Below are 27,703 nucleotides of genomic sequence, written 5' to 3'. Positions count from 1 at the left end.
CACATGGTTGTGAATGAAGACTTATGGTGCTGAATCCCAGCCCAAAGATGCAGGGCCAGGCAAAAAGGCAGCATTTGCTTATTCAGGCTCACAGTATCTTAACAAATTATACTCTGCAGTGATACACTTCAACCGTGTATAAAAATTAGCTGTTAGCAAGAAAAAAGAAAATTGGTTTTGTTCATGTTCCTAACCTCTTCCCCCCTCCCCTTCCACTGTCCACCTCAGGAACTCATTGCCCACCCTTGTCCCCTCCCGTCCTGCTCATTACTCCCCTACCCTACCTCCCCCCACCCCCCACCACCTCCCCAGCTCTCCTGTCCCCCTCATCATTCCTAGCTCTCAACCTTCTACACTTCCTCCCCACCATTAACCTATCCCCATTCCTCCTTAACACATCCCGTCTTCGTCATCTTCGTCGACCCTCCTCCCCCACCCTCTCCGCACTCTCTTACTCCTTCTCCTACTTTCCGCAGGTGACGTCAATCCCAATCCAGGTCCCCCTCACCTCTCCTCTCCATATCCACGTAACCGATCCCAGAATGCCTCCAATCTCATCTCTATTCCCCTTCTCCCCCCCCCCCCCCCCCCCGCTTCCCTCCCCCTCTTGTGTGCCCTATGGAATGCTCACTCAGTATGCAACAAACTCTCCTTCACCCACGATTTATTCATCTCCCGTTCCCTTCAACTGCGCACTTTAACTGAAACTTGGATAACCCCTAACGACACTGCCTCAATCGCAGCCCTATGCCATGGAGGATATCTTTTCTCCCACACTCCCCGCCCAGATGCACGCGGTGGAGGTGTTGGGTTTCTTCTCTCACCCTCTTGTAGTTTCCAACCCCTCCTCCTGCCACAGTCTCACTGCTTCTCATCCTTCGAAACTCATGCCATCCGGCTGTTCTACCCGACACCACTCAGAGTTGCAGTCATCTACCGCCCCCCTGATAAGCCCCTCTCTTCATTCCTTACTGACTTTGACGCTTGGCTCACCGTCTTTCTTGATCCCTCATCTCCATCCCTCATTCTTGGTGATTTTAACATTCACATTGACAACCCATCCAACTCCTACGCTTCTAAATTCCTCACTCTGACATCCTCCTTTAACCTCCAACTATGCTCTACCACCCCTACTCACTGAAATGGCCATTGTCTCGACCTCGTTCTCTTCTCTTCCTGCTCACCTACCAATTTCTGCACCTCAGTCCTTCCTATCTCAGACCATCACCTAATTACCCTCACACTTCATCACCCTCCCCCTCAACCTCGCCCAACTATAACCACTGCCTTCAGGAATCTCCAAGCTGTCGACCCCTCTACCCTATCCTCTCACATCTCCAATCTCTTCCCTTCCATCTCGTCTTCTGAATCTGTCGACACGGCTGTCTCTACCTACAATGAAATTCTCCACTGCTCTGGATACCCTAGCACCATCTGTCTCTCGCCCCACTAAGCGCATTAATCCTCAGCCCTGGTTAACCCCTTGCATCCGTTACCTTCGCTCCTGCACCCGATCTGCTGAACGACTGGAGGAAATCTCGCACCCTATCAGACTTCACCCATTACAAATTCATGCTATCCTCCTTCCAGTCCTCCCTATTCCTTGCCAAACAGGACTATTATTCTCAATTAACCAATTCTCTTGGCTCCAACCCTCGTCGCCTCTTCGCCACCCTCAACTCCCTACTTAAAGTGCCCTCCGCTCCCACCTACCCCCACTCTCTCCTCAAACACTAGCTGACTACTTCCGCGATAAAGTGCAGAAGATAAACCTTGAATTCAGTTCCAAGCCTTCTCCTCCCTGTGACTTCTTAACCCACTCCCTCAACCAACCTAACCTGGCCTCCTTCTCCTCCTCCCCTGAGATCACCGAAGAGGAAACTGCTCGCCTTCTTTCTTCCTCTAAGTGCACCACCTGTTCCTCTGATCCCATTCCCACCAATCTGCTTAACAACATCTCTCCTACAGTTAACCCCTCAATCTGTCACATCCTCAACCTCTCTCTCTCCACTGTTACTGTCCCTGACACCTTCAAGCACGCTGTAGTCACACCACTTCTCAAAAAAAACATCACTTGACCCCACCTGTCCCTCCAACTATCGCCCCATCTCTCTTCTACCCTTCCTCTCCAAATTACTTGAACGCGCTGTCCACAGCCGCTGCCTTGATTTCCTCTCCTCTCAGGCCGTCCTCGATCCGCTTCAATCCGGCTTTCGCCCACTACACTTGACAGAAACAGCACTCTCTAAAGTCTGCAATGACCTGTCCCTTGCCAAATCCAAAGGTCACTATTCCATCCTCATCCTCCTCGACCTATCTGCCGCCTTTGACATCGTCAATCATAATTTACTTCTTGACACACTGTCCTCATTCGGGTTCCAGGGCTCCATCCTCTCCTGGTTCTCTTCGTATCTTTCCCAACGCACCTTCAGAGTATTTTCTAATGGCTCTTCTTCCACCCCCGTCCCGCTCTCTGTTGGGGTTCCTCAAGGATCTGTCCTTGGACCGCTTCTTTTCTCGATCTACACCTCTTCCCTGGGCTCGCTGATCTCATCACATGGCTTCCAGTACAATCTCTATGCTGATGACACCCAGCTTTACCTCTCCACTCCCGACATCACAGTCAAAACCCAGGCCAAAGTTTTGGCCTGCCTTTCAGACATCGCTGCCTGGATGTCCAACCGGCATCTGAAACTGAACATGGCAAAGACTGAGCTCCTTGTCTTTCCACCCAAACCCTCTTCTCCTCTTCCCCCACTTTCCGTCTCTGTTGATCGCCCTCATCCTCCCCGTCTCTTCAGCCCGCAACCTCGGAGTCATTTTCGACTCCTCCCTCTCCTTCTCAGCTAAGACCTGTCGCTTCTTTCTCTATAATATTAGCAAAATTCGCCCATTCCTATCTGAACAGACCACCCGAACCCTCATCCACTCGCTCGTTACCTCTCGTCTTGACTATTGCAACCTTCTTCTCGCTGGCCTCCCGCTTAGCCATCTATCCCCCCTTCAATCTGTATAAAATTCCGCCGCACGTCTTATCTACCGCGTGAACCGATACTCTCATATCACCCCTCTCCTCAAGTCGCTTCACTGGCTCCCGATCCGCTACCGTATACAGTTCAAGCTTCTCCTATTGACCTTCAAGTGCACTCAATCTGCAGCCCCCCATTACCTCTCTACCCTCCTCTCCCCGTATGTTCCCACCAGTAACCTTCGCTCCCAGGACAAATCACTCCTATCTGTACCCTTCTCCACCACCGCTAACTCCAGACTCCGCCCCTTCTGCCTCGCATCACCTTATGTCTGGAACAGACTTCCCGAGCCCATACGCCATGCGCCCTCCCTGGCCATTTTCAAGTCCTTACTCAAAGCCCATCTCTTCTCCCTTGCTTTTGGCGCCTAACCACCTTCCCCATTCATGATACCTACACTGACTACATAGTTTGTAACCTTTAGATTGTAAGCTCTCTTGAGCAGGGACTGTCCTTCCCCATGTTTAAACTTGTACAGCGCTGCGTAACCCTGGTAGCGCTATAGAAATGCTAAGTAGTAGTAGTAGTATTATGAATCTGAATGCAGTTGTCACACTTCTTGTGTTTTAGTGATTTGTACTTCAAATCAAAACATCTTTTCATAAGTTTTAATTTATTATATTTAAAAAGTTAACTGTTGGCTAAGGGAGAGAGAAAAATATGCTTAAGTAGAAATTCCATTTTATCAAGTAGATCAATCCATAGACTGGTGGGTTGTGTCCATCTACCAGCAGGTGGAGATAAAGAGCAAAGCTTTTGCCTCCCTATATGTGGTCATGTGCTGCCAGAAATTCCTCAGTATGTTCTCTATCTCAGCAGGTGTGTGGTCACACAGCAGCATCTCTGGCTAGGTCTCCAAGCCTAATTGTTTAGGTTTTGTTGAGTACCTGGGGTTGAGGGCTCTTCGTGAGCAAGTGTAAACCTGGTGGTGCCAGGCCCCTCCTTTTCTCCCCCCTCTTGCTGGCTCTGTTTAAAAAACAAAAACAGAAAAATTAGACATCTTTGAGAAAAACGCCTTGTGTTTGCAGCTGCTCACTGGGACTCCAAATCGTTGCAGCTCGGAGCGAGAAGCAGGTAATTTTACCTTTTACTAGCGGGCAGGGGGTTCCGTATTTTCAAGGCCCGATTGACTCCCTTGAGGTTGAGAATAGACCGAACAGAACCTCCCTTCTTTTTCACCACAAAGTAAATGGAGTAACGTCCCTTGCCAAGTTGTTCTACTGGCACTGGGACCACCGCACCCAGGCGACACACATTGCGGGAGTCATGAATGTCAAGGCGGACTTTCTCAGTCGCCATACTTTGGATCCCGGAGAGTGGCAGCTGTCGGCTCGGGCGTTCTTGGACATCTCGAAACGCTGGGGCCAGCCGAGCCTGGATCTGATGGCGTCCTCGGCCAATTGCCAAGTGCCGCGGTTCTTCAGCAGAGGACAGGACCCTCGATCTCTGGGAGTCGATGCTCTCCTCCAGCAGTGGCCGGCACAGGAGCTTCTCTACGTGTTCCCGCCCTGGCCCATGATGGGCAGAGTGCTAGGCCGGGTGATCCTGGTGGGTCCGGATTGGCCCAGACGCCCCTGGTATGCAGACTTAATCAGGCTCTCAGTGGACGGCCTTCTGAGGCTGCCAGCGGAACGGGGCCTTTTGCATCAGGGTCCCGTGGTGATGGAGGATCCCTCCCCCTTTGGTCTTACGGCCTGGCTCTTGAGTGGAAGCGGCTGAGGAAGAAGGGCTTCTCAGACAAGGTCATCGCCACTATGCTGAGAGCAAGGAAGCGCTCTACTTCTACTACTTACTCCAGGGTTTGGCGTACCTTTACATCGTGGTGCGAGGCAGGTTCTCTATCGCCCTTCACTGCTCCAATATCTTCAGTGTTGACGTTCCTGCAAGAGGGTCTGGAGAAAGGCCTGTCGCTCAGTTCTCTGAAAGTCCAGGTGGCGGCTCTAGCTTGCTTCAGGAGCCGTTTGAAGGGTGCTTCTCTGGCTTCGCAGCCAGACGTGGTGCGATTCCTCAAAGGAGTTAATCACCTTGTGCCCTCCTCTGCACTCGCTAGTGCCTATGTGGAATCTCAATCTGGTGCTACGGGCCTTGCAGAAGCCGCCCTTTGAGCCCTTGTCGAGGGCATCGCTGAAGGACCTGACGTTGAAAGCGGTCTTTTTGGTGGCTTTCACTTAGCCAAAAGAGTTTCCGAGCTCCAGGCACTCTCGTGTCGAGAGCCATTCCTGCGGTTCACTGAGGCAGGAGTGTCGATTCGCCCAGTGCCTTCCTTTCTGCCCAAGATTGTGTTTCTCGCTTCCATGTGAATCAGCAGCTTTGTCTACCCTCCTTTCTTAGGGAGGATTACCCAGAGGAGTACCTGGCTCTCAAATGTCTGGATGTGAGACGAGTCATCATCAGATACTTGGAAGTGACCAATGACTTCCGGAAGTCGGATCACCTGTTCGTGCAGTTCGCAGGCATCTAAGCCTACTGTGGCACGTTGGGTCAAGGAGACGATTGTGGCAGCTTATGTGGCTGCAGGGAAGCTTCCGCCTATTCAGCTGAAGGCACACTCTACTAGAGCACAGGCGGCATCGATGGCAGAGTCCAGATCCGTCTCCTTGGAAGAGATTTGTAGAGCGGCAACTTGGGCGTCGGCTCATACCTTCTCACGACATTACCGCTTGGATGTGGCTGCTCGGGCCAAGGCCCAGTTTGGAGCTTCAGTGTTGCGTTCAGGGATTTCCATGTCCCGCCCTGGGTGAGTACTGCTTCGGTACATCCCACCAGTCTATGGATTGATCTGCTTGATGAAATGGAAGGTAAAATTATGTATCATACCTGATAATTTTCTTTCCATTAATCATAGCAGATCAATCCATAGCCCCGCCCAGACATCTGTATTGTTTTTGTCTGGTTATATTTCAGGTTCAAGTTTAATCTTCAGTTTCTGTTCAGGAGGACTTGGTGTTCAAGTTCTTCCAATTGGATTTTCCTTGAGTTGAGACGATTTTGTGTTACAGTGAGCTGCTGCTTCCTCTCCCCCCGTTTCGGCGGTGGCTGGATTGATAAATTATGCCGGCGCTCCCTCCCGCTTCGTGCGGCAGTAGGGTAGCTTTGTACCCCTCCCGCTTCGGCGGTGTTTGGGTAAGCCAGCTCCTCCCGCGGTTGCGGTAGCAGGATAAGCCAGATCCCCCGCATCGGCGGGTGTGGTGTCCCTTCCCAGCTTTGCGGGGATGAGCTGGACAGATTCCCCTCCCCCGCTTCGGCGGTGGTGAGCTGGGCAGTGTGTCCCTTTGTGGGTGTAATTCTCTAAGTGCTGAGTCCTGCTGATGGAGCTTTGATATCGACATACTGAGGAGTTTCCGGCAGCACATGACCACAATAGGGAGGCAAAAGGATTGCTCTCTATCTCCACCTGCTGGTAGATGGACATAACCCACCAGTCTATGGATTGATCTGCTATGATTAATGGAAAGAAAATTATCAGGTATGATACATAATTTTACCTTATTTGGCACGCACCCACCTCCTCAGACAAGTAGTAAGAGCAACCAATATATAGACAGGTAAGAAGTGGTCTTCAGGAGGTGTGCTTATGTTGGGGGACCTGATGTCACGGGAACAGGTAGGCAAAGCCAAAGGCTCCCAAATCAGGGGTCGTTTTAAATGTAGAATGTCACTGGAGAGCCTAAAAAACCCCCAAAACAAATAAGCATGTAAACATCCCCAGCATATACAGGTAGAAGTCAACCCACAAAATGTTTCAATCTGGTCAGTGCCAAAAGTTTTTATTTATTATCCTGTGAGAGACAGGCGGCCAGTGTGCGTCTCAAAGTGATGTTACATGATCAAATTATGAAATCAGTGCCAGCCTGAGTGAATCATCTGAAATTTAAAATAACATTGCTTAAAAATAAAGGAAATAAGGGCCTGAAAATTTAGTTTATTATCCAGTATCACTCCTAGAATTTTCATAGAAAATGTAGGAATGTGTATGCCTGAACAGGTCACCTCACTTTGTGCCTTTGGGGGAGGGGGGGGGATTGCGGTCAAAAGATTCATAAGTTCTGGCCTAATGCCTTCTTAAAAATTGAAATATGTTAACAAAAGTCCTGTATAAGAAAGTAAATTGCTCTTGACTCCACTTGGAGAGTTGCATATGGGAGATTTGAAAAGCTGCTGTTTCTGCAGGTTTATTGCCGTGTGCGGCCACTCAGTTCTCAGGATCAAGAATGTTGCATTGAGGTCATCAATGAAACCACTGTCCAGCTGCATCCCCCTGAAGGGACCCGAGTAAACCGCAATGGTGAATATAAAGAAGTGAGTATATGCATCACCTTGTTTGAAACATTCTAGCTCGCTGCTATTCCAAGCTAGACTTGGAAGAAATCCTTTTTCAAGTGGTTCATCTTGTTTGTTACCCCACCTGTCCTTTTCCAAGTGTCCCTGTTGTGCTTTCATTCTCCAAGGACAAGCAGTCTCCCATATTCTCACATGTGGGTAGATACTGTTCTCCGAGGACAAGCAGGCTGCTTGTTCTCACTGATGGGTGACGTCCACGGCAGCCCCTCCAATCGGAAACTTCACTAGCAAAGTCCTTTGCTAGCCCTCGCGCGCCCGCGCACACCGCGCATGCGCGGCCGTCTTCCCGCCCGAAACCGGCTCGAGCCGGCCAGTCTTCTTTTGTCCGCACTCGGTACGGTCGTGTTTTCGCCGTGTCGAGCCCCGGAAAGTCGACCTCGCGCGTCCAATTTGTTTGAACGTGTTTTTTTCCTTCGGGAAAGCTTTGTCCTAGTCGGGAAGTGCTCCGGAAACCCCCCGCCGGGTTTCGTGTAAATCCTCCCCGTACTTCCAGCTTTTTTGCCCCGGTAAGTTTTCTTTCGTCGTCGGGGTAGGCCTCTTTTCGGCCTCGGTCGAGATTTTTTCTCCCTCTAAATTTGGTGCTTCAAATTTCGCCATTTCGGCTTTTGATTTCGCCGGCGTGATTTTTCCGCCCATGACATCGAAGCCTTCCAGCGGCTTCAAGAAGTGCACCCAGTGCGCCCGGGTTATCTCGCTCACTGATCGACACTCGTCGTGTCTTCAGTGTCTGGGGGCCGAGCACCGCCCTCAGAACTGCAGTCTGTGTTCCCTGCTTCAAAGGCGGACTCAGGTAGCGAGACTAGCCCAGTGGAACGTGTTGTTCTCGGGCTCTTCGTCGGCATCGGCACCGGGATCTTCGAGTGCATCGACGTCGTCAGCGTCCAGACCATCTTCCTCGGCCGCCCCTGCATCGAGTGCATCGAGGCATCGGGCCTCTGCATCGGCGCCGAGACATCGGATAGCTGCATCGACGTCGGTGGTACCAGGACCTCGTCTGCTGATGTCGTCGGACGGTGGTGCATCGGGTGGAGTGCAGGTGAGGGCTGTCCATTCCCCTGCTGGTGGCGGTGAGCCCTCGGGTGGGTCTCCGCCTACCCTGAGGGCTCCTGCGGTACAGCCCCCCCGAGATCGACCTTCTTCAGTCTCGGCCCCGAGGAAGCGACGGGTGGATTCGACGTCCTCCTCGTCGGTGCCGGGGAGCTCCGGTGACATGCTTCGGAAGAAATCGAAGAAGCATCGACACCGGTCTCCTCCCCGTGTCGGCACCGAGAGCTCTGGGTCGCCGAGGGATTCGGCACCCAGCAGGCATCGGCACCGAGAGGACCGCTCACCCTCTGTTCAGGAGGTGTCGATGCGCTCCGCTCTGGACAGCCCGGAACAGCCTCCACGCCCGGAACAGGTACTGACGTCGACGCCTGCATCGACCTCTCAGCCTTTCTCTGCAGCCGCTCTAAACGAGAGCCTCCGGGCCGTTCTCCCAGAGATTCTGGGAGAGCTGTTGCGCCCTACCCCTCCGGTACCGGCGGTGCTTGCGCCGCCGGTACCGTCGAGCGTGGCGCCGGCTGGCCCATCGCCCAGGTTGAGGTCCCCGACGTCGGTACCGCGTGCGGTGCCGACCGCGGCCACCTCCCAGGAAGGCTCCCCGACTACGTCGGCGGAGGGAGCTTCGCCGATGCGGGCGAGGGAGTCTACCTCTCGACGCCCCCATCGTGGACGGGGTTCCACGGAGTCGAGCAGGGCGAGGTTGCAGACACAGGTCCGTGAACTTGTGTCTGACACCGAGGGTGAGGCCTCGTGGGAGGAAGAGGAAGATCCCAGATATTTCTCTGACGAGGAGTCTGAGGGTCTTCCGTCTGATCCCACTCCCTCTCCTGAGAGACAGCTTTCTCCTCCCGAGAGTCTGTCTTTTGCCTCCTTTGTCCGGGAGATGTCTACGGCCATCCCCTTCCCGGTGGTTGTGGAGGACGAGCCCAGGGCTGAAATGTTTGAGCTCCTGGACTATCCTTCTCCACCTAAGGAAGCGTCCACTGTTCCCTTGCACCATGTCCTGAAGAAGACATTGCTTGCGAACTGGACCAAGCCATTAACTAATCCCCACATTCCCAAGAAGATCGAGTCCCAGTACCGGATCCATGGGGACCCAGAGCTGATGCGCACTCAGTTGCCTCATGACTCTGGAGTTGTGGATTTGGCCCTAAAGAAGGCTAAGAGTTCTAGGGAACATGCTTCGGCGCCCCCGGGCAAGGACGCTAGAACCTTAGACTCCTTTGGGAGGAAGGCCTACCATTCCTCTATGCTCGTGTCCAAGATCCAGTCTTACCAGCTCTACACGAGCATACACATGCGGAATAATGTGCGGCAGTTGGCGGGCTTGGTTGATGCTCTTCCCCCTGAGCAAGCCAAGCCTTTTCAGGAGGTGGTCAGGCAGCTGAAGGCGTGCAGAAAATTCCTGGCCAGAGGAGTTTATGACACTTTTGATGTTGCGTCCAGGGCCGCTGCTCAAGGTGTGGTGATGCGCAGGCTCTCATGGCTGCGTGCCGCCGACCTGGAGAATAGAATCCAGCAGCGGATTACGGACTTGCCTTGCCGTGCGGATAACATTTTTGGCGAAAAAGTCGAGCAGGTGGTAGAGTCTCTCCACCAGCGGGACACCGCATTCGACAAGTTCGCCCGCCGGCAGCCTTCAGCTTCTACCTCTACAGGTAGACGATTTTTCGGGGGAAGGAAGACTGTTCCATATACTTCTGGCAAGCGTAGGTACAATCCTCCTTCCCGACAGCCTGCGGCCCAGGCTAAGCCCCAGCGCGCTCGCTCTCGTCAGCAGCGTGCGAATCAGCAAGGCCCCGCGGCTCCCCAGCAAAAGCAAGGGGCGAGCTTTTGACTGGCTCCAGCAGAGCATAGCCGACATCCAAGTGTCAGTGCCGGGCGACCTGCCTGTCGGAGGGAGGTTGAAAGCTTTTCACCAAAGGTGGCCTCTTATAACCTCCGATCAGTGGGTTCTCCAAATAGTCCGGCAAGGATACACCCTCAATTTGGCCTCTCAACCTCCAAATTGTCCACCGGGAGCTCAGTCCTACAGCTTCCAGCACAAGCAGGTACTTGCAGAGGAACTCTCCGCCCTTCTCAGCGCCAATGCGGTCGAGCCCGTGCCATCCGGGCAAGAAGGGCTGGGGTTCTATTCCAGGTACTTCCTTGTGGAAAAGAAAACAGGGGGGATGCGTCCCATCCTAGACCTAAGGGCCCTGAACAAATATCTCGTAAAAGAAAAGTTCAGGATGCTTTCCCTGGGCACCCTTCTCCCCATGATTCAGCAAAACGATTGGCTATGCTCTCTGGACTTGAAGGATGCCTACACACACATCCCGATACTGCCAGCTCACAGACAGTATCTGCGATTTCAGCTGGGCGCACGCCACTTCCAGTACTGTGTGCTACCCTTTGGGCTCGCCTCTGCGCCCAGGGTGTTCACAAAGTGCCTAGCTGTGGTAGCAGCGGCGCTTCGCAGGCTGGGGGTGCACGTGTTCCCATATCTCGACGATTGGCTGGTGAAGAACACATCCGAGGCAGGAGCCCTGCAGTCCATGCAGATGACTATTCGCCTCCTGGGGCTACTGGGGTTTGTGATAAATTACCCAAAGTCCCATCTTCTCCCAGTGCAGAAACTCGAATTCATCGGAGCCCTGCTGGATTCTCGGACGGCTCGCGCCTATCTCCCAGAGGCGAGGGCCAACAACTTGTTGTCCCTCGTCTCGCGGGTGCGAGCGTCCCAGCAGATCACAGCTCGGCAGATGTTGAGATTACTGGGCCACATGGCTTCCACAGTTCATGTGACTCCCATGGCCCGCCTTCACATGAGATCTGCTCAATGGACCCTAGCCTCCCAGTGGTATCAGGCCGCCGGGGGTCTAGAGGACGTGATCCACCTGTCCACGAGTTTTCTCGAATCCCTGTATTGGTGGACGATTTGCTCCAATTTGACTCTGGGACGTCCCTTCCAAATTCCTCAGCCTCAAAAAGTGCTGACCACGGATGCGTCTCTCCTGGGATGGGGAGCTCATGTCGATGGGCTTCACACCCAAGGAAGGTGGTCCCTCCAAGAAAGCGATCTACAGATCAATCTTCTGGAGTTGCGAGCGATCTGGAACGCTCTGAAGGCTTTCAGAGATCGGCTGTCCCACCAAATTATCCAAATTCAGACAGACAATCAGGTTGCCATGTACTATGTCAACAAGCAGGGGGGCACCGGATCTCGCCCCCTGTGTCAGGAAGCCGTCAGCATGTGGCTCTGGGCTCGCCGTCAAGGCATGGTGCTCCAAGCCACATATCTGGCAGGCGTAAACAACAGTCTGGCCGACAGGTTGAGCAGGATTATGCAACCTCACGAGTGGTCGCTCAATTCCCGTGTGGTGCGACAGATCTTCCAGGCGTGGGGCACCCCCCTGGTGGATCTCTTCGCATCTCAAGTGAACCACAAGGTCCCTCAGTTCTGTTCCAGGCTTCAGGCCCACGGCAGACTGGCGTCGGATGCCTTCCTCCTGGATTGGGGGGAAGGTCTGCTGTATGCTTATCCTCCCATTCCTCTGGTGGGGAAGACTTTGTTGAAACTCAAGCAAGACCGAGGCACCATGATTCTGATTGCTCCCTTTTGGCCGCGTCAGATCTGGTTCCCTCTTCTTCTGGAGTTATCCTCCGAAGAACCGTGGAGATTGGAGTGTTTTCCGACCCTCATCACGCAGGACGAAGGGGCTCTGCTGCATCCCAACCTCCAGTCCCTGGCTCTCACGGCCTGGATGTTGAGGGCGTAGACTTTGCCTCTTTGGGTCTGCCAGAGGGTGTCTCCCGCATCTTGCTTGCTTCCAGGAAAGACTCCACTAAGAGAAGTTACTTCTTTCATTGGAGGAGGTTTGCCGTCTGGTGTGACAGCAAGGCCCTAGATCCTCGCTCTTGTCCTACACAGACCCTGCTTGAATACCTTCTCCACTTGTCTGAGTCTGGTCTGAAGACCAACTCCGTAAGGGTTCACCTTAGTGCAATCAGTGCATACCATTACCAAGTGGAAGGTAAGCCGATCTCAGGACAGCCTTTAGTTGTTCGCTTCATGAGAGGTTTGCTTTTGTCAAAGCCCCCTGTCAAGCCTCCTACAGTGTCATGGGATCTCAATGTCGTTCTCACCCAGCTGATGAAACCTCCTTTCGAGCCACTGAATTCCTGCCATCCGAAGTACTTGACCTGGAAGGTCATTTTCTTGGTGGCAGTTACCTCGGCTCGTAGAGTCAGTGAGCTTCAGGCCCTGGTAGCCCAGGCCCCTTACACCAAATTTCATCACAACAGAGTAGTCCTCCGCACTCACCCTAAGTTTCTGCCAAAGGTTGTGTCGGAGTTCCATCTGAACCAGTCAATTGTCTTGCCAACATTCTTTCCCCGTCCTCATTCCTGCCCTGCTGAACGTCAGCTGCACACATTGGACTGCAAGAGAGCATTGGCCTTCTATCTGGAGCGGACACAGCCCCACAGACAGTCCGCCCAATTGTTTGTTTCTTTTGATCCCAACAAGAGGGGAGTGGCTGTAGGGAAACGCACCATATCCAATTGGCTAGCAGATTGCATTTCCTTCACTTACGCCCAGGCTGGGCTGGCTCTTGAGGGTCATGTCACGGCTCATAATGTTAGAGCCATGGCAGCGTCGGTAGCCCACTTGAAGTCAGCCACCATGGAGGAAATTTGCAAAGCTGCGACGTGGTCATCTGTCCACACATTCACATCTCATTACTGCCTGCAGCAGGATACCCGACGTGACAGTCGGTTCGGGCAGTCAGTTCTTCAGAACCTGTTTGGGCTTTAGGATCCAACTCCACCCCCCGAGGGCCCTGTTTGTTCTGTTCCAGGCTACACTCTCAGTTAGTTGGTAAATTTTTTAGGTCAATCTCAGTTATGTCCTCGCCGTTGCGAGGCCCAATTGACCAATGTTGTTGTTTTGAGTGAGCCTGGGGGCTAGGGATACCCCATCAGTGAGAACAAGCAGCCTGCTTGTCCTCGGAGAAAGCGAATGCTACATACCTGTAGAAGGTATTCTCCGAGGACAGCAGGCTGATTGTTCTCACAAACCCGCCCGCCTCCCCTTTGGAGTTGTGTCTTCCCTTGAAGTGTATTGTCTTGCTACATACTGGACTGGCCGGCTCGAGCCGGTTTCGGGCGGGAAGACGGCCGCGCATGCGCGGTGTGCGCGGGCGCGCGAGGGCTAGCAAAGGACTTTGCTAGTGAAGTTTCCGATTGGAGGGGCTGCCGTGGACGTCACCCATCAGTGAGAACAATCAGCCTGCTGTCCTCGGAGAATACCTTCTACAGGTATGTAGCATTCGCTATCTGCGTCGTCCGATCTGGCATTTATGCCCAAGTGAAAAAAACAAAACAGAGCTTAGTGAAGTGCAAGCTGTTTTCCACTGCGCGTGCGCACGAGTGCTTTCCCGCCTGCTGTAAGAACGTGGTTCCCTCAGTTTTTTTTTTTTTTCTTTTCTTTCAGTGTCTCTTCATACATTCATTGTTTTAGCTTTTGAGTGTCTTCGGCCTTTTTTCTTACCTCTTTCACCTTGTTTCTTTAAAAAAAAAAAAAGTCCCTTCATTTTTCTTAGTTTCTTTTGCCTGCGTTTAAGTTTTTAAGTTTTCTTTATTTTTTGAAGTGGGCTACCTTTAGGCCCTGACTCCGAGAACTCACTTTTTTGTGCCTTTGCCCCTTTTTCGGGCACCATCGAGCCATTTGATTTGGCTGGCAAGGTCTTCCCATCCATGTCCACAAAGACTCCCAGTGGCTTCAAGCATTGTATCTGGTGCAACTGGACCATCTTGGGAAAAGACACCCATTCATGGTGTCTGCAGTGTTTTGGGCCTGACCATATCTCTGCTATCTGTGTTCTCTGCCTTTGTATGAAGAAGAGAACCCGGGTTTCCCGGGAGGCTCAATGAGAGAAGATTTTTGGAGCTAAGTCCGATTTCTTTACATTGATTTCGGAGGCGTCTGCATCTCCAAGCAGCCGAGATCCTGCTCTTGTATCGGCCCCAGGGGTTGTGCAACCTGTGTCTCGGCTGACGCTCCAGCTTTTCCCAATGTCTGCCTTCGATGAGCAGATCCGGGCCTTGTTCCCTGAGCTGCTGGATGGCCTCATGCAACGATGTACTACGGTAACGGGGGTGCTTGCTCCTGCCATATCTCCCGCTACAGCCCTGCCTGGCCCTCAGCGTGTGGTGCGGCCTCTGGCGCCGCTTGCGGCACCGGTATCAACTGCCACCCAGGCTGGCATCCCTCCGATGTCGGTGGAGGAACCTTCGCCGGAGTCGAGGCGGGAGCCAGTCTCTCAACGCCGCTCTCGAGGACATGGTTCCTCAGCATCGAGGCAGTCTCTGTCATGTCGTAGAGAGATTTTATCTGACACCGAAGAGGCGTGCTCATGGGAATTGGAGGAGGATCCCAGATACTTTTCTTCCGATGAGTCTTATGGGATCCCTTCTGAGCCCTCTCCACCACCTGAGAGGAGACAGTCTCCACCCGAAAGCCTCTTTCCCATCTTTTGTGAGGAAAATGGCTGATGTTATTCCATTCCTTATAGAAGTGGAGGATGAGCCCAGGGTCGAGATGCTGGGGACAGACCCCTCTAAATGGCCAAGGGCTAGGCGTTTCATGACAAGGGGAAAGTGAAGAAGTTGACTGTTTCTTGTCTTCTTGATTTGGTCGCATTTGCAAAGCAGAAATGAGCTATTAATTAGATAGCTGGGGATCAGTCCGTCCAGTGTTTTAAAGAGGAAACAGGCCAGCTTGAAAATTACTCTCGCCTCAACGGGGAGCCAGTGTAGTTTGATGTAAGAAGGGGAGACTGTCGAATTTTGATAGCCTGAAGATTAGTCTGATTGCTGTATTTTGAATGGTTTTGAATTCTCTTGAGTAAGGTTTTTATGCATCTTAGGTATATTAGATTGCAGTAGTCAAGTGATGACAGTACCAGAGTATGTACCAGTCATTCGTATTGGTTGATTTCAAAGTACTTCTGAATGATACAGAGGTTTCTCATTATGTAGAAACATTTTTTGGCCAGGGCATTGACTTGCGTTTCCAGGGAAAGGACGCAGTCGATTTGAACGCCTTGTAATTTAATGGTGGGAGAGAGATTGAAGGTTGCTTGGTTAACGCTAGTTGGTTGATGCGTTGTTGGACCCTCGAGATGTCTATTTTGAGGATTGATTGTATGGGGATTATTACTGAGATATCAGTGTAGATGTAGTGAAGGAAGTAATTTTTTATCTAACAGTGAGCTTATGGGTTGGAGGAAAGCATTGAACAGTATTGGGAATAGGGGGAAGCCTTGGGGGGACACTGCATCTGTTGCTCCAGTTTATGGCTAAGTCTGCATTCACTTTGACCCTGTATGATCTGCTTTCCTAGAAGCCTCTGAACCATTTTATGTTTCAACTGTTTTTTATTGATAATTCAACATGCTAAACATTCCAACAGTTTCAATATTGCAAGTTAAATATCAAAGCGTGCTGCATTTAAACATCATACTGATAATCATTATCAATCATTTTCTTCCCCCCCCCCCCCTTCCCTTTTCCTTGCTGTTGGGTCGCCTCTTATTACAAAACATGAGAACTTAAAATGATAACATGGTCCCCCCACCAATGCTGCCTATCATTCAAAAGGTCTGTTAGGGCTTCGAAGTCTTAGGAAGATTGATTCCCCCTTCATCCTACTATTGACAAATGATCATATACTCATTCCTTCGATAACCATTAACTTCTATCATTCACCATGTTGTAGCCCGCTAGCAGCATTTCCAACCACCCATACTATCAGTTCCTCTGAACCATTTTAAAACATACCTGTGATTCCCATTTCTTTGAGGTTCCATAGTAGTAGAGTAGGTTGAATGCTGAGGACAGGTCAAATTGGAGTAGCAGTGCTCTTTTTTTCCTTTTCTTAACAGTAGTCTGACGTGGTCTAGCATGGCGCTCAGAACTGTTTCTGTGCTAAAAAGCACACGGAATCCTGATTGAGATGGTGGAAGAATATCATGTAAGTCCAAGAAGTAACTGAGTTGTAGGGTTACCATTTCCTCCAATAGTTTAGTGAAGAATGGAATGAAGGCTACCAGTCTGTAGTTAGTAACCAGATGTCTATTGGTTGGGTTCTTTTGGTATTGGTGTAAGGATGATTTCAGCCAGGCTTTGGAGAAACATTCCTAGTGACAGTTGCTGATCGATCCAAGAGAGTACATTAGCGTGGAATGTTGGTAAATCAGTGATCATTAAGTGAGGGGGAGGGGGGCAAATGTCTAGTATGCAGTGGGAGGGAGCATACTTTAGGAATAGTTTGGTAAATGCAGACCATTGTGGGTTATCAAATTCCTTCCAGGTTCTATTTGCAGTGGTGCCACCTTTGGGAGGCAAGGACACTAGTTAGTCAAAGTATTTATTGGTGGTAGGGGGGATACTGGTTCTAAGCGTATACACCTTGTCTTGAAAATATGTGACTAGTTATTTTGCCAAGGGAAGATTCTCTTTCACGTGCTCTTCAGGTTTCAAAGGCGTACATCGTAAACTCACTTATAGCTTTTTTTTTTTAATAGATGTGGACTGATTGGATTTCTGTTTAGTCCATTTGCATTCAAGTTTTCTGCATTCACGTTTTAGTTTTAGAAGGTCTGGAGTGAACCATCTATTACTCTTTCGTATCGACTTTGTTTTGGAGCGGAGGGGTGCTATCCCATCCAGGATCTCGAGGCCGATTTTTGGCCCTATCCGTTTTCGCATCCTGTTCAAACTTCTTCTACTAACCTATAAATGTACTCACTCTGCTGCTCCCCAGTATCGCTCCACACTCGTCCTTCCCTACACCCCTTCCCGTGCACTCCGCTCCATGGATAAATCCTTCTTATCTGTTCCCTTCTCCACTACTGCCAACTCCAGACTTCGCGCCTTTTGTCTCGCTGCACCCTACGCCTGGAATAAACTTCCTGAGCCCCTACGTCTTGCCCCTTCCTTGGCCACCTTTAAATCTAGATTGAAAGCCCACGGCTCTTTAACATTGCTTTTGACTTGTAACCACTCGCCTCTACCTACCCCCCCTCTCCTCCTTCCTGTACACATTAATTGATTTGATTTGCTTACTTTATTTTTTGTCTATTAGATTGTAAGCTCTTTGAGCAGGGACTGTCTTTCTTCTATGTTTGTGCAGCGCTGCGTATGCCTTGTAGCGCTATAGAAATGCTAAATAGTAGTAGTAATAGTAGTAGTAGTCTAAATCAAGTATTCTGTCTTCAGGCCATTTTAGTAGAACAGCTTCCCAGAAGGTGTTGGGTTCTGTTCTCCCTCTGGATGTAACGTGGTGTTTTAGGTTGGAGTTTTTCTTGAAGTGGTTCCAATTGATTGTGAAAAAGCATCTGTAATGATCAGACTATAGTGATTTTTCCCAGCAAACATCTGATATGCTGATTGTCTGGTTCATGTTTCCATTGTCACTGAAGGTGACCAGATCTAATTGGTGACCCTTACTGTGTGTTGGTATGAGGGAAGATATTGTTCCTAGAAAACTGTTTGTTTTTATTTTCAACCAAATTGAAGTAGAGGTTGACCAACGCAGGAAGTAGTGCTTATAAGATGCTTTATTTGCTGCTTGAACAAAGGTCCATGTTTCGGCGTAATCAAACGCCTGCCTCGGGGGTCACAAAAATGTTCAAGAGGAAATCAAGCAGTCCTTTTTTCATACATTTAGATGACACCTTCGGGTAATGCACATCTTGTATTTCTCCTACACGGAACCTTTTGGACCACCTGATTTCATCTTGAACATTTTTGTGACCCCTGAGGCAGGTGTTTGATTATGCTGAAACATGGACCATGTCAGGTCCCTTTGTCCAAGCAGCAAATAAAGCATCTTATAAGCACTACTTCCTGTGTTTGAGTGCCAGTTGATCAACCTCCACTTCAGTTTGGTTGCACTATCTACGTAGAGGTCCCTCCTGTTTGCTGTTCCTGTTTTTATTTCAGTCAATAAATTGAGCCATTTTGCATCATCCTGACTTGTGGGCTTGGTTCCTTCCATTCCTTTTTTTCTTCATTTCCCAAAAGCTAGTCGAGGGATATTTAAGATAGTCCAGTAAAGATTTTTGCTTGTTTAATCTTTTTATTTTTGTTCTTTTTTTTTTTTTTTTTTGATTTAACAAATGTTCTTGTATATTTACTGAAATGGGTCCCCTTCTTTGGAATTCTGCTCCCTTAGCCCTTCGTCTAGAAACTTCCTTTCCCATTTTTAAGGCTCAACTTCAGGCCTACCTGTTTGTCAAATCCTTTGATCTTTACTGCACCCTTGTAGCCTGCTGACTCGGTGGTGGCCATATGACAGTGTCTTCCTCTCTCCCTGCTTTTTTTTTCCTTTCCTATATTGTAGTTCTTTTTCCCCCTTCGTTGATTTTATATTGTAAACTGCTTTGATGGTACTCCCTTGAGTGGTATATCAACCTCATCACACACATTCCTCAATCTCCATTATCCTAACTGCAAAGGGCTAAAATATAAATCCACATAGGCGACCAGTTTCTCATACATCTGCACGCAGCTATGGAACGCACTACCGAAGGCCATTAAAACCTAACCATCTTCCGAAAGTTACTGAAAACAGATCATACCATAAACATTCATCTTAAATACTAAAAAAACAACACTATACAAAACCGAACTCTTATCACATGATTGATTAAACTCTCTGATATTAACGATCAAGCAATACCACCTTAAACCTTATGTTGAATAGGGACTCTCTATAGTCGACGACCTAATGTATGTTACAATCCAATCTGTTACTCAGGAACCTTCACGCAATACCATAATGTATTCTTCTTTACCATGTATGTATGCACTTGATGTATATACACACCATGATCTGTTCCATTTATGTTATGCTACATGTCTGTTACCATGTATGTATACACCTTAACGCACTATTTGTAATGCTGTTACCCGGAAATGGCAACCGCCATTACGGCAAATGTAAGCCACATTGAGCCTGGATAATGTGGGTTACAAATGCTACAAATAAATAAATATTAATAAACTTGATGATCATGCCTGATATCTGTAGGAGTTGGAGTTAAAGTTTTGGTGTACCTACTCCACAGCCCTGATCTGCATGTTATATTTTATGAATGTATTTACTGTAGATATAACTATGAAATAAGTATAGAACAATACAAACATCTAAAACATTATCACAATGAAATCAGTAGGTGGCTGTGAACCCTCCCCCATCCAACCTGTCAAAGCCCCACCACTCCAAACGTATACTGCGGGGGGGTTTTCAGTACATGTCTCCATTCCAAAATTTGACAGTTCCGCCCCCCCCCCCCCCCCCCCATTAGCTTTTCTCTCCCTCCCAGACCCATTAAATACTGCATTTTAACCCAGTCATCACATTCTTTCCAAGTGATCTCTATGCTTATTGGTAAAGGTTCTCCATCTCGCCCAGAAGTCTCACTTGTTGCAGGCAATCTTGTAAAGCTGGCCCTTTAGTTCATTTCCATTTTGCCAGTCTCACATTTTGCTGCTGCCAGTCCTATTTGCTTCAGTCAATGTTGCCAGCGAGTACCTCATCTGTTGCCGAAGCCCAGCAAGCAAAACTTAGGTTGCAATGGAAAATTGGTTCCCGATACTCTCAATATCTGTCCAAAACCCACAAATCCTCCGCCATGACCACCAGACATGCAAAAAGGTACCTGTGACCTCCCCACATTTCCAGCAGACGTCCGTAACCCCTGGGAACATTGCTTTTTAACTTTACCACTGTGTAACATCTTTTTCTTTAGCGCCAGCAGCAGATAAATCCAAGAAATGATGGGTTGTATCTGTCTACTAGCAGGTTCCTGTCTCAGTTAGTATATGTCTATCTTCAGCATGTGGTGGACAACTCCTTACCAGCTCCTGGATTTGTTTGTTTGGGGAGTCTCCTGGGCTTGCTAGCCAGTTGAGATAGGGGGTGTTTGGCTAGTGGTGCCATCTTTAATGGTTTGCATGGGGGGTGGGGTCTGGGTCTCTGCCTCATCCCTCTCCTCCCTTTTCTCCCAGTTTCCTGACAGGGTTGTCTGTGGCTGAGCTCCTTTCCTCACAGTATAAAAAAAAACAAAAAACCTCAGGGAATTTAGAGGAAATTCACAGTGCAGAGTTGAATCGGGCAGGACTGTGGTGTGTGCCTGAATTGCAGCCAGTACAGGGAATCAGCTTGTTCTGTGACTCCCTGCTGGGAGATCCCGCGGTTTTTGGGAGTACCACGTGACAGGGTGAGTGCCGGTTCGGTCTGGGCAGCAGGATGGTAGTGGAAACAGCGAAGCACTGTTCCCGCTGTGGGAAACAGCAGACTGTGGCTGGCTTATGCAGTGCAGGGTGTGTGAACTCTGGCGGGGGTGAGGGAGTGCTTGCCTCTGCTTATGGCGCGTCTTCCTGCACAGAGTTTTGTGGCACGCACGCCATTTTGTCCGGCAAAGCAAGGCTCCGAGGACGCCAGCCTCCCAAGGGGGCACCCTTGTCTTGTCTGCCTGAAATGTCGCCTGGGTCTTTTCTGGGAAGGCTCGCAGCAGCTGAGTCCTCTGGGGATTTCTTTTCCCCGGAATTTATTCTTCTGATGCATCAGGACTTTGTCCTGAAGCGCAATTTCTCTCGTCCTCTCCCTGTCTCTGATCCGGTGGCCCTGGATAGCCCCACTAGGGATTTGGGGCACACCCTGCCTTCTCAGGTGGCTGTTTCAGCCCTCAAATGCAGAAGATTGGCTTGTGTATCTGAGGCAAGGTCTCTGGTACCCATGCAGGCTTTTCTTCGCTAGTAGCTCCTGAGGTGTTTTTGGGGAATTCTAGGCTAGAGGAGGTAGAAGACGATGAATTGCTCTGGGAGGAGCCATATGATGCTTCCGCTGTGTAGCTTTTTCATAGAGAAGAGTTGACATCATTTATTTCTGATGCCTTGGAGGTGTAAAAAATAAAATTGCTGCAAATATTTTTAATGCAAATTAGAGAGGAAAACAGTTAAATGTACTATGTGTGTATTAAACTTATTACGAAAATACATACAGACATACATTGCTTAAAATAATGGTTAAGACATTTATACGTATCTGAAATTAAAAAACAAAAAAAAAACAAAACTAAGCTATGTATATATCACATGTATTACTTTTGTGCAAGTAAGAGATGAAGTACTGACCTGATGGATGTTTGAAATCAGTACAGTCAACCTTGAGTGAGTACAATACATAAACGTAGACTATAAATGGAAAAAAAATGCACAAAAGGCATGTCAAAAAAGGGGACGAAAGGCATGTATCAAAACGGATGATAAAATTTAAAAAAAATAGAAAATGTATACACACATCTGTGGGTAAAAAAAAGTGCATACAGGTGACATCAGGAACAAGTAAAAGCTATATGGAGGTAAAGAGCATTTCATTTGAAGAGAAAAAAAGGAACAATGCTAAATTAAAAGCACCAGATGAATGTAGGAGGAAAATGTGGAATCCACAGATGAGAGGGAGATAAAAAGGGAAGAAAACATGAGCACTACTGGATACATATACCAAACAATGTAGCCAAAGTCTACTATTGATAAAACGTTTAGGGACACATGCTGAAGAGTAGACCCCGCTATTCTGGGGAAGAAATAGAAAAGCCATAAAAACAAAAAGTGACAGGCTAAAATATAGCAGGTGCATAAAAGCGGGAGAAAAATCAGATAACCGCTAAACTACTAACAACAGAAAAGTAAAAAACTGACAATAGAAGGGGAGGGTGGTGGGGAGAGGGAGGGAGGGGGAGTTGGGAGGGATAAAAGATTTTGTGAACGATTATATGTAATACAATATTAAGTTTGTTAATAAAAAATGTAAAGTAAAAAAAAAAAAAAAGCTGACAATAGAAAAGTAAAAACAGTGAGTGCTGCTATGAACTAAAGTCATAAATATATATATATTTGTGTGTGTGTGTTTGTACACACACACTCGAAAGCGATGTTGCTTTGAAAAGGCATGGGGAAATAGTGCTGTAAAAACAAAAGAAGGGGGACAGAACTAAGTGAAAACTGAACTCCATGGGGTATATGGAGGTAAGAACAAAGACACAACTAGAGTGGGGAGGCAGCAGGTGCATAAATGAGGGAGGGAGAATAACCAGATAAAATATAACGTATGAAATATATCTGGTACATAAAAGAGGGAGAGAAACCAAATTACCACTAAAAAACTAACAAAAGAAAAGTAGAAAACTGCGGTTGGGGGGGTGGGGAACCGTCATTCTCGTACCTGCGCTCGAGCTGTGCACAGGTCAATACTCCATTTATTTCGTGATTCCCAAGAAAAGAGGGTTCCTTTTGTCTTGGCAGAGCCGGTGGTGGGAGGCGGGGCTGGTGGTTGGGAGGCGAGGATATTGCTGGGCAGACTTATACGGTCTGTCCCAGAGCCGGTGGTTGGGAGGCAGGGATAGTGCTGGGCAGACTTATACCGTCTGTGCCCTGAAAATGACAGATACAAATCAAGGTAAGGTATACACAAAAAGTAGCACATATGAGTTTATCTTGTTGGGCAGACTGGATGGACCATGCAGGTCTTTTTCTGCCGTCATCTACTATGTTACTATGTTATGAAGCTCAACCAGTTTCTCAGAGTTCATTGCTTCCATATGGAAGACCAAGTGGTCCGTCATTGCGGCAATCCAGCCAGGGGAGTTTCTAATGGCTGTGGACCTCAAGGAAGCGTACTTACATATTCCAATCTGGCTTCCTCATCAGTGGTTCCTTTGGTTCGCTGTCTTGGGATGACATTTTCAGTTTCGGGCTTTGCTCTTTGACCTCGCCACCGCTCCTCGCACCTTCTCAAAGGTCATGGTGGTGGCGGCGGCGGTGGCCTTTCTCAGAAAGAAAGGCATTCGAGCATCCTTATCTTGATGACTGGCAGATTCGGGTGGACATTGAACAGGAGAGTCTCTTGGCTACTGACAGTTGTTGCTCTTTTGCAGTCTGGACTGGGTGATGAATTTTGCCAAAAGTTGCCTGGTGCCGCCTCAGTCACTGGAGTACCTGGGTGTTTGATTTGACATGTTACAAGGATTGGTATTCCTGCTAGAAGACAGGCAACTCAAGCTGTGTGATCAAGTTTGCAACCTATTACGGTTGCCCAGTCCTCGAGTTTGGGATTATGTGCAGGTACTAGGCTTGATGGCAGCTAAGCTGGAGGTGGTTCCTTGGGCGAGGGCGCACATGCGGCCCTTGAAGCTTGCCCTTCTGAGTAGATGGTCATCGACAGAGACCTGCATGGGAATGGGGTTTGTGGGAATCCCGTGTAACCTGCGGGGATGGAAGCAGTTCTGTGGGGTTCCCGCAGGGATGGAAGCAGTTCCTGCAGGAACGGAATCAGATCCTGCGGGGTTCCCGCGGGGATAGAAACATTTCCTGCGGGGTTCCCGTTGAAGTGTAAGCTGCACCTGCAACAACCTCTCATCTACCGAGTACCAAGTTCTTTGAGTGCTGTCTCCTCCTCCTTCCTTTAACAGCACAAATGCAGAAAGTCTTTCATTAAAGGAGGTGGTAGAGACACAAATGATGACGGAATTCAACAAGGCATGGGATGACCACAGATGATCTCTAATTAGAAAATGAAAGTTATAAAAAAACTTAACCTTAAATGGCTGCATGTGTGTGGATGTGTCGAGTGACTCTTAGATGGCGACTCTGGCTGTGATCAACTAGGGCCGATACCGGCATACTTGTATGGTCTGTGTTTCATATATGGCAATCTGGTTTAGGATGGGCTGGAGAGGGCTTAGATAGCAACTTCAGGACAGTGCTGGACAGACTTTTATGGTGTGTGTCCCAGAAATGAGAAGACGAATAGACTGGAGTGGGCTTCGACAGCAAATCCAGCAGTTGGAACATAAGGATAGGGCCGGATAGACTTCTATGGTTTATCTCCCAGAAATATCAAATAAAGGCCATAATCCAGTATATGTCACACTCGTTGATTTAATAATGTGTGACTATTGGGCAGACTGGATGGACCATTCAGGTCTTATTTGCCGTCACTTACTATGTTACTATTAATCCTCTTTGCTCCCGGGCTGATGCGCAGACCTCAGATCTGACAGGCATGAGCATCAGACGTCACCTGACCTAGTGGTACGTGCATGTGGTGACCTCTCAGCACACAGTGCCAGTGAATCAAACAAATCTTACATGTGTGCACCAGAGTGTTCCAAGTTCCAACGTCCATTCCTTCCTTGCCTGCAGTGCTGTGGCTCAAATCTAGAGAGAGCTGACCAGAATTTTCTTTTATGTACCATTAAATTCTTATGGGGATGGGTTAATTTCTTGCGGGGATGGGTAAGATTTCTGTCCCCGTGCAACTCTCTAGTCACCGACTTCCTAGGACTATCAGCGTTGTCTGCGGTGGTTGCCTCGGGCAAGGCTCAGCATGTCCTGGTGGCTCCGTCTAGCCAACTTGCGCCGGGGAATGCAGTTGGCATCCCTGTAGTGGGTGATGATGGATGCCAGCCTTTCGGGCTGGGGAGCTCATTGTGTCTGTTATGCCCAGGGTTGCTGGATGGAGGCGGAAGCAAAGTGGCTCATCAACCTTCAGGATCCTTGGGCAGTGGTGAATACTGTTTGGGTGTTTCAAGACCTGTTGGAAGGCAAGGCGGTGCGGGTGCTGTCGGACAACACGACAACAGTGGCCTACATGAATCAGCAGGAACGGCACACAGAGTTTGCCTCTAGTGGCCGAAGCGTGCCGCCTACTAGAATGGGTGGAAGGTCATGTAATATGTCTTTCGGTGGCACACACCGCAGGACAGAGCAACGTTCAATCAGAATTCCTCAGTCGGAGTACACTGGATTCGGCGGAATGGGATTTGCCTGCAGAGGTGTATCGCCTGATATGACAGATGTGGGGAACTCCAGACCGATCTGATGGTGACCAGAGAGAATGCCAAAGTACTGAGATTCTTCAGTAGAAAGCAACAGCTGGGGTCGAAAGGATTGGACGCTCTACTTGAGCTCTGGCCGTGGGGTATCTGCTTTACATCTTTCCTCTGTGGCCCTTAATAGGCTGAGTGTTGCACAGGATCACATGACACAAGGGTCCAGTCGTCCTATTAGCCCTGGACTGGTCACGTCTGCATTGGTATGCGGATTTGATGCGTCTTCTGAGGGACCCGCCTCTTCTGGTTTCGCCAGATCTGCTCCATCAGGTTTTGATTCAGATGGAGGCTCCCTCCCACTTTGGTCTTATGGCCTGACTCTTGAGATGTCTCAATTGACAAAGAAGGGTTACTCTGATGCAGTGATAGCTACTTTGCTGCAAGCTAGGAGGCAGTCTACCATGACGGCTTATGCTCGAGTGTGATGACTCTTTGCGATGTGATGTGCTTTGTACGTGGATTCTCCTTTTACTTAGACACTCTCTCAGATACTGGCTTTCCTTCAGGACGTATTGCAGAAGGGTTTGGCTTATAATTCTCTTTGAGTTCCGGTGGCAGCACTCGCTTGTTTTAGAGGCCATGTCGCTGGTGGCACACCTGGATGTAGTTCGATTCTCCATGGGTCGCTTCATCTTCACCCTCCCCTTCGTTGATCTTGGCTGGCTTGGCATCTGAATTGAGCTGTTCCAGCCTCTGCGCCGGGTGTCTGAAAAGGATCTTACACTCAAGATGGTGTTTTTGGTGGCTATGGCATTGGCTCGTTGGGTTTTGGAGCTTCAAGTAACATAGTAACATAGTAGATGACGGCAGAAAAAGACTTGCATGGTCCATCCAGTCTGCCCAACAAGATAAACTCATATGTGCTACTTTTTGTGTATACCTTACCTTGATTTGTACCTGTCCTTTTCAGGGCACAGACCGTATAAGTCTGCCCAGCACTATCCCCGCCTCCCACTACCGGCTCTGGCACAGACCGTATAAGTCTACCTAGCACCATCCCCGCCTCCCACCACTGGCTCTGCCACCCAATCTCGGCTAAGCTCCTTAGGATCCATTCCTTCTGAACAGGATTCCTTTGTTTATCCCATGCATGTTTGAATTCCATTACCGTTTTCATTTCCACCACCTCCCGCGGGAGGGCATTCCAAGCATCCACTACTCTCTCCGTGAAAAAAATACTTCCTGACATTTTTCTTGAGTCTGCCCCCCTTCAATCTCATTTCATGTCCTCTCGTTCTACCGCCTTCGCATCTCCGGAAAAGGTTCGTTTGCGGATTAATACCTTTCAAATATTTGAACGTCTGTATCATATCACCCCTGTTTCTCCTTTCCTCCAGAGTATACATGTTCAGGTCAGCAAGTCTCTCCTCATACGTCTTGTAACGCAAATCCCATACCATTCTCATAGCTTTTCTTTGCACCGCTTCAATTCTTTTTACATTCTTAGCAAGTGTTGTGTCGTGATCCCCTTTCTGCAGTTTTCAGAAGCGGGCATTACGATTTGGCTGGTTCCATCCTTTCTGCCTAAGGTAATTTCTTCTTTACATCTCACAGTCCCTTTTTCTACCTGCGTTTAGATGGGAGGACTATCCAAGGACTTTAGACCAGCTGTGCTTGTTGGATGTGTGTCACGTTCTGCTTCGTTATTTGCAGATGTCAAATTACTTTAGGCAGTCTGATCATCTTTTTGTGCTGTTTTCAGGACCTCGCAGGGGGAATTTGGCTTCTAAGGTGACCATTGGCTTACTGAGGCCATTGTGTCTGCATATATTTTGGAAGGTTGCCGGTGCCGGAGGCTCTCCGGGCCCATTCCATGAGAGCGCTGGCAATTTCTTGTGCAGACTGTGCTTCCTTTGGACGAGATTTGTTGAGGGGCTACTTGGGCTTCTCGACATACCTTTTCGAAACATTACAGATTGGATATTGTAGCGCGAACAGATGTGCAATTCAGGGCTGCAGTGTTATTTGGTGGGCAGTGGCGCCCTACCTTTCTTAGGAACTGTTCTGCTACGTCCCCCCTGGTCCTGGATATATCTGCTGCTGGTGCTAAGGAAGGTAAAATTAGGTCTTACTGATAATTTTCTTTCCTTTAGTCACAGCAGATGAATCCAGGATCCCACCCTGTTTTCTTTAGCTGCCGCGATTGCTCCTTTGTCTGGCTGTTCGCCCGGTGCCTCTATTTTTAGGGGGCCTGGGCTTCTTTTCAGATGTACATTAAGGGGGAAATAAAGGGAAAAGAAGCACTGATGCTAGACATATCTGTATAATTTATTAGGTTATTTCTTGGTTGATAATCGTGTTATGCTGTTTACTTGTGAGCAAGGTTTGCATTCTTCAGTTTGT

General features: G+C 49.0%; 1 protein-coding gene across 12 annotated transcripts in view; it reads left to right on the top strand.

Moving 5' to 3' along the window:
* The window catches only part of LOC115458851 (kinesin-like protein KIF23), a 222,104-nt gene that overhangs the window by 13,733 nt on the left and 180,668 nt on the right, over nt 1-27,703 (top strand). For all 12 annotated transcript variants that reach the window (XM_030188680.1, XM_030188687.1, XM_030188679.1 and 9 more), the window contains exon 3: nt 7,200-7,328. In XM_030188680.1, the coding sequence (XP_030044540.1) occupies nt 7,200-7,328 (129 nt within the window). The remainder of the gene's footprint in view (nt 1-7,199; nt 7,329-27,703) is intronic.

This window comes from Microcaecilia unicolor, unplaced genomic scaffold, assembly GCF_901765095.1.
Source record: "Microcaecilia unicolor unplaced genomic scaffold, aMicUni1.1, whole genome shotgun sequence".
NCBI lineage: Eukaryota > Metazoa > Chordata > Amphibia > Gymnophiona > Siphonopidae > Microcaecilia > Microcaecilia unicolor.
Note: the sequence above shows the minus strand (reverse complement) of the source record. Positions and strands in the feature narration are given on the sequence as shown.